General features: G+C 40.1%; 1 protein-coding gene across 1 annotated transcript; it reads left to right on the plus strand.

Annotated features, from left to right (window-relative positions):
* Positions 1-4,134: 4,134 nt before the first annotated feature.
* Positions 4,135-8,495, plus strand: ren (renin). The gene is made up of 9 exons (XM_022201911.2): positions 4,135-4,211; positions 4,588-4,735; positions 5,223-5,346; positions 5,759-5,877; positions 5,981-6,177; positions 6,771-6,893; positions 6,990-7,131; positions 7,234-7,332; positions 8,058-8,495. The coding sequence occupies exons 1-9, from the start codon at positions 4,135-4,137 to the stop codon at positions 8,217-8,219; spliced, it is 1,191 nt and encodes a 396-aa protein (XP_022057603.2). The 3' UTR covers positions 8,220-8,495.
* The last annotated feature ends 2,912 nt before the right edge of the window (positions 8,496-11,407 follow it).

The following is an 11,407-nucleotide window of genomic DNA, read 5'->3' on the forward strand; positions in this document are numbered from 1 at the left end:
ATGAATTAAGAGCTTTATTTCTCAATTGAAGCAAAGCGTCCATTTCAGGCATATCATCTCGTTACAGTTACATACAGTTATTTTTACTACAGGAGAACATGCAGAAGTGTTCGCTGCAGTAGCCAGCTGTATAAATGAATAGGAAATGAAGAGCTTGTCAACAAGATGTATGAGGCAAACAAGTACCAATCAGCGCCACTTAATAGTAATAAGGCGATCCACACATACATTACTGCGTGACTGCAGACCGGGTGTTGTTAAATATTCATCGGTCCAGGTGATGGATTGGCACACTTTGTTGTTTCGCAAACACTGAGTAGAAAAACTAACGCAGTTGCCATGGTTTCTGGTATGTTCAGCAGATGTTTTCTGCCCGTGTAGAGCACCTGTTTCCTAAAAGAGCTCCCTGGGAATCGCAGTGTCTTCACAGGACACCAACCAGTAATTTTCACGTTAGTTTTTCTAGATACGTTTTTTTTTTATTCCACCAGTAAAACTATGTTTTTAATGTATTTTTCAGTATTTATTTTGCACATGCAGATTCATCTCTGTATGTAAGTCAGTATTTCTGTGCAGCAGAATGCATATTCTTTGAATAAAGAATGATTTATTATCTCATATTTGGTATATATTTCCTATTTGTATTCATGTACTAATTTTTGGATTTATTATTATTTAGAATATGTTGCTTTTTCTGGATATTGGTTGTCCTTATGAGATGTAATACTGCTGCTTATCCCTGAGGTCCGTACCTCTGCGCCTTTTGTTTGATTTGTTCTAATTAGGTGCATTTGACACTACTTAGCTTTTAAGAAGAGGCTTGACTGTGACAGTCAAAGAGCCCGCACACAGAGGAAGGCATTAAACAAGTCTGCTTGTTTTATCTTCTGTATTGCAAAAGAATGTAGACACAGTATTACCTCCAGCACTGCTCAGTTTACTGCAATTTTAAAACTAAACTGATTAATTCTTTAATATGGTGCTGCACTATGGAACAGAATCCATTAAAACAAGGCTGTTAAAACAAAACCAACAACTTTCAGACACCAAGTCAGAGCTTATCTTTAGATAAGGGTGACAGATTGCTTATAAAGAACAAAATATCTAGATTTTTTTTTTTTTACTGTAGTTTGCACTAATGCAGCTTTGGTTTTGATATTTTGTTTTTATGTTACATGATTTATGCCTCTCTTTTCACATCGTGCAAGTAAGATCCATAAATAAGTCAAGTCAAAACTTAAAAATCCTCTCTCTTTAGGTTGTAAAGTTGAAGATACAAGTGAATAATCCAGACATGCACTCACAAACACATGATTAAGTAATGTTTGCCTTCACAGTTGCACATAATCAGGGAAAAGACTGACTCCCCGAGGCGAAGTGCAGTTTGTTCTTAGTTGTGTCCTGATAAGATTGTAAGTTTAATGCTGCCCTCTGCTGGCCATAAGCAGTGCATGGTTAAATTCATTTGTAACCCTTCGTCATAAAACACACATTGTCTCCAGATGGAATTGTTGTCATTCACAATTTGGGGTTCACTCTTTTCACATTCAAGACAGCTGATCTTGAAATCAGGTAAACCCAAATTGTGTTTGCTATTTTTGTGCACCTAATTTCATGAGGCAGCTGTTTAGAAACAAATCAGACACATATGACCATCTACACTCCCACCAGCTGGGCCAAATTTCATGGTGACTTTTGGTGGCTTTGGGAGTATTGCTTGTTTGTCTGAGTGATAGCTTCCCTTTAGTTTAATTTTCTGCTAACAACTGCTGCTCTGTTTCGTATTTTTCTTATCAGTCGCGGTAACGAGATCCTCTTGAATTGTCAGCAGAAACTCATTTGCGGTTTTGTCTGTGGCACCTTCTCCCACTTTAACAGCATGTTTCCCTCTGTTTTATAATCAGGTATTAGAAACACTTCTGTATTTTTTTAAAATAGCCAAATACTGACTTCATTTGCTAGCCTCCTAGGAATATTAATGACACAACAAACTCAAATAAATAGTTTTCCAGGTCACAGCGTTACATTTCCCATACCCACCAGTTGAGTGGGCTCACTGGAGAGGTGGGAGGCCACGCAGGAGTGACGCATGTGTCTCTCTTGGCAGTGTGGGAAAGAAAATTGCTGATATCCATTTAGCCAGGAAGGTCAAGAGTCAGATGTCTGTGAGATTGTCCCCAAAGTGTTCTATCAAAACCTGCTTGTAAGGCCTAATTGTATGACAGATAATGCAGGTAATGTACACTGGCCTCTTATTCAGCTAAGCGTGTGTCTGAAAGCTGCTTCAACCAGTATTTTTCAGTTACCAAACTTTCAAATAATTAAATGTAATGTGAAAACAGCAGCATGTTTTGTTTTTCATTAATAACGATCTGATAAAGCTCATAAATAAGTAATAGCTTACCTATGCTGTTATCATTTCAACTTAATAAGATAATAATAATGCATTTATGAGTCATTGCAATGGCAAAAGAAATAATCATTGCTGCTGTGAATCAGAATTTTTTTTTCATTTTGCCGCTTGACCTAGTTTTAAAGAACGTTGATACGTTGTCTTATAAGTTAATATGGCAGACTTGTTTCTGATTTGATGCTGCTTATTCGGTGTTCTTCAGCTCTGTTTAAATCCACTCTGCTTCAGCTCTGTTTTGGGTCTCTGTAAATGTTGCGCTATGTATGCAATTTGCATCTAACTGATTTTCTCATCGGTTTGGTTCTGAGATGGTGGTGTAAAGGGGTTTTTAGAGGGTTATTTTTAATTTAAAAAAAACAGTGGCGTGCTGTGATTGAAAACAATGCTATGAGAGCAGTGAGAGCATAAGCTTGTAAACAATGAGCTGAAACTCACTATAGAGCTCAGTAAAGTCAAGGGAAGCTGCAGATTTTTGTGACTCGTCATTTTGCATACAGTTTTTGATTGCACCCTTTTATGGATTGAGGATATTTCTCATGAACAGATTGCTGTGGCATAGATTTGCTGTACGTCATCACTGTGCGTGACCATGCTATCATTTTCTGGAAGCTCTGCGCACAGGGAGTATCTAAGTGGCCGACCTCTGACCTCTGCTATGACTGTCTGAGCTTGTGCCTGACATGGACCCCCACATATCTCCTGGCTTTGACTGGGTGGTCGGTACAGTACCAACACACCAGCCCGTCCTGACAGGCCAGATACTGTGGGAATCCTCCCTGTGGGTAAACCCGGTGAGAACTTGCAATAAATGATTAGGTGCTGTCGACTCTGAGCGAGCAGCAGAAGGCCCTGCATGAAAACCCAGCACACATACAGTCCCCTGTACCACAAAAAAGCACTCGACATGAACAGGCCTTGAAACTGAACTCGCAGATATGTAATGTCCTCTGCTCTTTGCCTCTTTATGCAAAGCTTCAAAAAGATGGGGTGCACATGCTGCAGTGATTTTTTTCAATGCACAGATAAAAACAAAAGCTCAAATTGCAATCACCTGTTAAATCCATTTTGCTCTTTAATTTGAACGTTTTTATTGAACATCTGTGGAGCTTTTGGAAGAAATGCTTAAATGGTGTTCTGGCCTTTTTAATAAAAGCAGAACAGCTAATTAATAGCAAACATCATCAGAGTGAGAAAATAACAACAGTCAGGTGCACAGTCTAAGATTTATTATCACTTGTATTCGAGTTAAGTAAACAAAGCACAACTAGTCTGACCTATAATGACTGGCACCATCTTTAAGTTCTTCCAAAGCCGCTCATGATCCTGCGGAGAAGGCGTCCAGCTTACCAACGGCAGCAATCTCCACTGCTCTGCATCCCTGCTTTGTGTCTTTGGTGTTTTTTTCAGAGGTCAGAGTTCAGATCTCTCACTGGGACCAGTTTATCACCGCTGGGGTTGTGTGACTGAGACAGAGTGGTAGGGTGGAGGTGGAGGGTGGTGTTTTCAAGTGGTCACCTCTAGGAAAGCTCCCAGCCAGAGCCGGTGGCCCCTGGGTGAGAGCATGGTGGAGAGGACATGGTATAAAAAGAGTGGACGGACTAGACACCACAGAGAGGGAGAGGCAGCGTTTCACCAGCTCAGATTTAACCAGGAAAAGCAATTTTGCATATTTATCCCACAGCTCTTGTCTGGATTTTCTGCCTGTTATCAGAGAAGTCAGTATGGCGCTACTGCTTAACTACTGGATGTGTCTGCTTGCTCTGTCACTGACAGTGACTATGAGCCACGCTTTGAGAAGGTAAAAAAGAGTATTTCCTTGTATAACTACCTGCTTTGCCTGAGGAAACAAGCATATAGTACAGCAGTAAGAACTCCCTCTGTAACTGCATTAGCAAGAGAAAATTCTAAAGAGCCAAAAAAATAAGAACCGAAAAACAAATGTGTTTTATTGTATCATTAGAAGCAAACAATTTCAGCGCTGCCCTAACATGTGTTTTTTGTTGCTGAAAGGAAAAAAAAATCTGTTCCTCATTTGTGTCCTATTGTTGTACTGGAATGATGAAAAATGCATATACACCAGATATAAGACATGAACATTATACTCTATGGACTCTATGCGGTTGTGCGCATTCATTTTAAAAAAAAAAAGTTCCTCTTGACTGTTCTGTTTCCAGGATCACACTAAAGAAGATGCCATCCATCAGAGAGACACTGCAGGAGATGGGTGTTTCTGCAGAGCAGGTGGTGTCTGAGCTGGTCCAGAGGAGCCCAGACGACCCCAACAACGGGACGGTTCCCACACCTCTAACCAACTACTTGGATGTGAGACATTCTTGTGTTTCGTAGCACGTGCAGGTGAAAGGAAATGCAGATGTATTTCGTTATTTAAACATGAAAATTACAGAGACAGTGCATATTAATGATTAAATGAACCAGTTTACAAAGTTTTCAACCACAGTCCCTGGGCAAGTGGGATGAGATGAAATATATGAGACTGGAGAGGCAATGATGTACTACTATCAAAATGCACATTAAATTTAGTGACATCAGGATTTGCTATTAAAGTTGTAAAGACAAAAACAGACTGAAGGTGAAAGGCAGCCACTGATCCAAGCTAGCTTATCACTGCTCTTGGACAGCTGTCAAGATGTCTTCAAGGGTTAAAAAGTCTGATCAAATCCAGCTCCCTTTAAATTGGAACCTTGAAGTCTTCGTTGTAAATGAGTCATTCATTATGACTGGTGATATATTTTTTTTGAAGAGATACTCAAGCAACATAAAACTCAGCAAATTGTTTTTTCACTGACAGACTCAGTATTTCGGGGAAATCAGTATCGGATCTCCAGCCCAGATGTTCAACGTGGTGTTTGACACAGGATCAGCAAACCTTTGGGTGCCCTCGCAAAGCTGCTCACCTTTCTCCACTGCCTGTTGTAAGTGTGGATGTAAATATATACGAACAGGAAAATAACATTGGCTCAGAGCAACAATAGGACTTTTTTTTTTAAAATGACAACATATCCTAAGGCTAAACAGCTTTCTTTGACAGTTCAAGAAACCAAAAACAGGGCCAAAGCAGAGTGGAGACACAAGTCTGGCATACGAACTTAAAAGTGGAACATCAGTTTTTGCTGTGGCAGATATAAAAACAGTGTCTGTAGAATTTGGATATTGGACTTTTCTTAACAAATTTATTAAACCAGCATAAAAGGTGATATTCCATATATGCTCCTACTGAGTTCCCAACAGGTTTAATTACATATTTAACTGTGTTCTCAAATAAATGAGATGTTCAATAAAACCTTTCAGTTTGTTTTATGACTCAAATGCATTTTGAACTCTTAGTTACTCACAATAGGTATGACGCTTCGAAATCACGGACTTACTTGGAGAATGGAACCGGATTTTCAATTCAATATGCCTCTGGAAATGTCAGGGGATTCCTGAGCGAGGATGTCGTGGTGGTGAGTTCAAATGCAGTGACCCGTGAATTTTAAGGAAATGAAAGCTTCCTCTGCGATGCCACACGTCAGCCTTTTGACCTTTTCCCTGTTTGTATTGCTTCAGGTTGGTGGTATTCCTGTGGTTCAAGTGTTTGCTGAGGCCACATCTCTCTCTGCGATGCCCTTCATCTTCGCCAAGTTTGATGGAGTCCTGGGGATGGGTTACCCAAACGTGGCCATCGACGGCATCACTCCAGTGTTTGACCGCATCATGTCTCAGCATGTCCTGAAGGAAGAGGTGTTCTCTGTCTACTACAGCAGGTGGGCTGAAGGGAATCGGCCGAGTTTCTGTGTCATTTTGTACAAAATCACCAAAGCAAAATTTAGATCCATAGGAGGACGTAAAGAATGCGGTTACTGTGCAGCCTGTAAATGAGAAACAGCTCTATATAACTCTATTGACTTGTCAGAACATCTGTAAAGCATTCAGCATTTGTATCAGCTTATTACTGAACCTAAAAAAAAAGTAATCAGTGAGGAAAAAGCAAAACATTAGGAACATTGTGTTCTAGGACAGGATGTGGGAGTGGAGATTTATTAGTGGTTTATGTCCCAGAAGTGCTTAAGTGAAGAAGTGATGAGCTGAATATGTATCTGCATGAGACAAATGTGCTAAAGTAGCCAAAAAGATGCATGTACATTTTCTCATACTTATTAAGTCCATAATTCAAAAAATTTAAAACAATTCTGAGGGGTACCTTTCCTGTTTCAAATGTCACATAAACTACAGAGTCTTAAAACTCAAGGACAAATCTGAAGCATCAAGATCGCAGTTTCAACAGTAACAGCAAGAATATACAGCAGAAGTGCACCTGAATGATTATTTAGTATTTTATTATTATTTGTCTTTTCAGGGACCCAAAGCACTCCCCAGGTGGAGAGCTGGTTCTCGGTGGGACAGACCCAAACTACTACATTGGAAACTTCAATTACATGGACACAAGAGAGATGGGCAAGTGGGAAGTTACCATGAAAGGGTAAATATTTTACTAACTTGTCATCCACAGTGTGTGTGCGCACTCATTCAGACACTGCATGTGTTTCATGTCTGGCTTCATCTTTCATTCTCTCAGTGTCTCTGTGGGGACGGAGATGATGTTTTGTGCAGAGGGCTGCACGACTGTGATCGACACAGGCTCGTCTTACATCACTGGCCCGGCATCATCTGTGTCTCTGCTGATGAAAACCATCGGGGCACAGCTGGATGAGAGTGGAGTACGTTTTTGCAACACGGGTTTCCACAAAAAAAAAAGACCAAAAATATCTGACTGCAAAAATTCAGTCTAATTAATATCATGGCTTTGTGTCGCTCCTCAGTACAAAGTCAACTGTGATGCTGTGAAGACGTTGCCCAGCGTCACGTTCCACCTGGGAGGCCAGGAGTACACGCTCACACAGGAGGATTACATCTTATGGGTAAGAGGATGACAAAGTACGGTTATGACTTACTTGTACTTCACCTGAGTATTTCCGTTTCTACTCTACTCTACTTCACATGGAAATATCGTACTTTTATAGCACTACATTCCTTGCTCATAAAGTGAACACACAAACAAACATCCATCCATTATGTATACAGCGCTTACTCCTCTGCAGGAAGGATGGGGTGGAGGGTGGAGGGTGGAGGTCTGAAGTCTATCCCACCTGACTAAGGGTGAATCCAAGGGACACCCTGGACAGGTCGCCAGTCTATCACAGGGCTACAAGAGAGACAATCAAGCACACTCACATTTACAGCTACGGACAGTTTAGAATCACCAGTAAACCTCAGCATGTTTTTGGACTGCAACTTGAAAGCCACCACAGCTGTGCCAAGCAGTGTTTGTTTGCATGGTGGGATTAGCACAAGCGTATATAAAATCCTGAAAACATGTTAGTTTTATTAAGTATTAACCTAATAGCGGAAGATTTCTTTGAAAAATAAAACTTTTTGGACCTTGGAGACTCCGTGATTTAACACACATGGGGAGGCTGAAATAATAATTTTACGTCTGATAATACCGTCCTTACATTCAAGTACAATCTTAATGGCGGACTTTAACTAGTAACAGATCATTTTAAAGGTTAAGAGTTGTTAGTTTCGCTTTGTTTTTGCTGCTTTATATGTTGGTAACTTATTTAATGGGTCTTTGTGATTCCAGCAGTCACAGATCGAAGGAGATGTCTGCACCGTCACATTCAGGGGCTTGGATGTGCCGCCCCCTGCAGGTCCCATCTGGATTTTGGGTGCCAACTTCATTGCCCGCTACTACACAGAGTTTGACCGTCACAATAACCGGATAGGATTTGCTACAGCAGTCTGACACAGTTAAACATCAGCCATGATGCTCTGTTTCTCCTTCACCGGTTTTGCTGCTATCTCCCGACGTTTTGCCACTTCTTTTTCCAAATCTCCCTTCAGCTGCTTTTTGCAATGACTCCTGATCAAGTATTTTTTATACGCAAATTGTGACAAAGAATGCCTACTATGAAATGTTGTTCACACATTTCTTGCATTTCTGCTTTTCCCTATGATATCTCATGCTAGTTGCACATTCTGGTTTTATTTATAAGCGTTGGCCAGGAAATATAATGTTTCTGCGCTTGTGGCTCCACTTGTTATGTGGGATCCAATTTTGCCTTGTTCTGACTAACAAGAATAAAATTGTTTACTGAAGTTGGGATTCAGTTTGAGCCTGATTCCAAGAACGACCGTATGCTAATCGGATTTCGTAAACATGTGAAGGCCAAAGTTGGAAACAAAATTTTTGTAGCGTCTAATCAGCCGCACCAGACAGGTCTGTCACCAGACAGCATATTGGTTTTGTTTGTTCTGTTATTTTTGAGTAACTACTAAAAACAGTTTTTAGATAGCAAAGTAAAACAACACAGCTACTCAATATGTGGCTGGACTGGTGTGGAAAGCATGTTTTCTTGGCAGCTGCAGAGAATGTAGGCTTCAACGATGCGATGGAAAGAACTTGCAAAACTTTCACTGTGGGTTTCCCTTTTTTTTCTGTCAGTGGGTTTCCTAAAAAGTGACCTAGCAGATCAGCCTCTGTCACTAGTCAGTCAGTCACACAGAACAGATGGTCGGGTAATTGGCGGCAGATAGGAAGTAGTGAGAAAAATAGGTCAGGAACTGAAGGGTTTAATAACAGAATGGAAACTTCTCCGATAATCTGCTTAAACAATGTTTTAATTTTGCAAAATGATATCACAACAAGCTAATTTGTGGCAGGGTGCCTCCAAGCCAAGCATGTAATGATGTTTCTCAGCACTGTGGTTGAAGTAGAAGACACTCAGATCACAGAATGACTGTATAGCTCAGGATAGTTTGACCACTTTCTAGCTATGCTATCATTCAGAGAAAAAGCACTGTTTCATTGTCTTGTTTTTATCAGAACAAGGCTTTGTCGAATTTCAGTTTATCAAGCTTATTGCATTCCTGCTTTCACTGAGACAGTCTGTGTGTTGCATTCATTTATTTGACTAAACTTCAACGTTTCAGAGGTTACTGTTAAATGCAGAAATTGGGGGAGCAAAGAAGAGGAGGCTTACAGACTTCCAAAAGTACAACAGCCGTCACTACTGATCTTGGTAAACTAAACTTATGTGCCAAATCCATTTGTATTTTTTTGTAATACAAAACTGTACTTCTGTGCGAATTCAGATTTATTGTCCTTTGCTACTTTTTCAATCACTTTTCAAGTCTGTTGGCATCCATGGCAAGTTAACAGTCATTTCATGTTATATTAAGGTTTCCTTTAGTCATTTGAGCAATACAGACTTATCTGTCTTTAATAAATAAATATACGAGAATGCAAGTCACGCAGGAAAGTGGGGCCACTTAGGTTAATGAATGGCAGCCAAAGTGCATATGGCAACAACAATGAGAAAAAAAAAAACTTTGAGAAAGGAAATAAATGAAGATTGCATGTCACATCATCATAAATTAGCAGCGCTTTCTTAATAAAAGAGCTGAACTTTTAGCTTTAGCCCACAATGTCTTCAGATCAGCCTACAGCATTTCAAAAATACAATCAGCTTTCCTCTGGTCATTAAGGACTAATGAAAATAAATAAAAATAAATGGCGTGAATGTTGGCCAAGTTCTGCACTGAAATGACATTAAACAACATTCTACATTAATAGATCAGACAAGCACTATCCACAAGTATCAAAGTGACGCAACTAAATCACCCTTATTGTGCATGAAGCCTTTTCTTATTGTGCACCTCAGCACGTCAGAGTACCTTCTTGAATTCTGAGTAAGTAAATACAGCTGCAGATGCAATCACTCGTGAGCTACTGGAGCATGATGGTACTTTTGTTGAAGTGGGTCTGGAGGAATTATACTCAGCTTCTGCGATACATCCATCAGCTATGAATACATTATCCTTTAGAGCAGGGGTGTCAAACTCATTTTGGTCCAGGGGCCGCATAAACACCTCGCAGGTGACAGAAAAGATGTGAACTCAAGTTCAAATGACAGATGTACACATGAGGGGCTAAAAGCAAAGTGGAGTTGAATGGCTTTTGTTGAAAACTTGAAGCTGGTGACCAATGCACATAAGGAACCTCTGCAGTGTACTGTAGAGACACAGACTGTCTTTTACAGTTTATCTGATTAAAACAAAAACAAAAAGCAGCATGCTGTTTCCGTTGCCATGAGCATGAACATAGACACAGGTCCATTCTAGGAAACTGCATGTGAGGCTGCACAGCAAGGTGCTTTTAATGACATAACACTACAGAGACCGCAGGCAGAATGTAATAGATCCCAGAATGTTCTACAAAGCACTATGCAAAAGCATGCAAACAAGAATGCCCACAAGTGAAGATGAATCCGTCTTTTAAGAAGTCAATGTGTTGGCCAAGACCCCTGAGAGCAGAGGTATAGAGATTTTGAGGTTATTCAATGCACAGGAAACGTGCAGTGGAAACCATTAGTGTGAGCAGTGCACACTGCAGAGGTTTCTGTTAGTTTTAAGTGTAAAGGTTTTCTGAAAGTAAATGTGGTTGTTGCAATATTTCACTCACAATTGAAAATGCCTCTGCTTCAACTGACATTAAAATGATCTGACATCTGCTTGGGCTTCTATAAAATACACAATGAGGCGGCAACCTACCAGATGGTCTGCAGATCATTCAGCTTGTATACAAAGATGCACAGACACATAGGGTTTATTATATCAGTTCAGCTGAACCGACTGCACAAAATGGTACTTTTACAGCAAAGTGCCGCACACGTGCACATTTTTTAAAAAGCCACGGAACATGACGGTGTCGTCTGCGATGGAGTTCTGTCTTAATTAATATTAACCAACCAACCATTTCCATTGTGTATCAATGTGAAGGTAAAATTCTTCTAACTAGTTTGGATAACGTGTCTTCAGTGATTATATGTCATTTTACATATAATGGTTTGCAAGACTGAAATGAAACATTTTAGGGGCTTTGACATGTTGCCAGTGTGTGTATAATGTAATATTGTGACGTGTAAATGAATC

Source organism: Acanthochromis polyacanthus, chromosome 6 (assembly GCF_021347895.1).
Source record: "Acanthochromis polyacanthus isolate Apoly-LR-REF ecotype Palm Island chromosome 6, KAUST_Apoly_ChrSc, whole genome shotgun sequence".
Classification (NCBI taxonomy): Eukaryota; Metazoa; Chordata; class Actinopteri; family Pomacentridae; genus Acanthochromis; species Acanthochromis polyacanthus.

Coding starts and splice junctions, on each gene's coding strand:
- ren (XM_022201911.2), top strand. CDS start 4,135: ATGGCGCTACTGCTTAACTACTGGATGTGTCTGCTTGCTCTGTCACTG. Junction 6,178..6,770: donor TTCTCTGTCTACTACAGCAG/GTGGGCTGAAGG, acceptor TTGTCTTTTCAG/GGACCCAAAGCACTCCCCAG. Junction 7,132..7,233: donor CACAGCTGGATGAGAGTGGA/GTACGTTTTTGC, acceptor GTCGCTCCTCAG/TACAAAGTCAACTGTGATGC.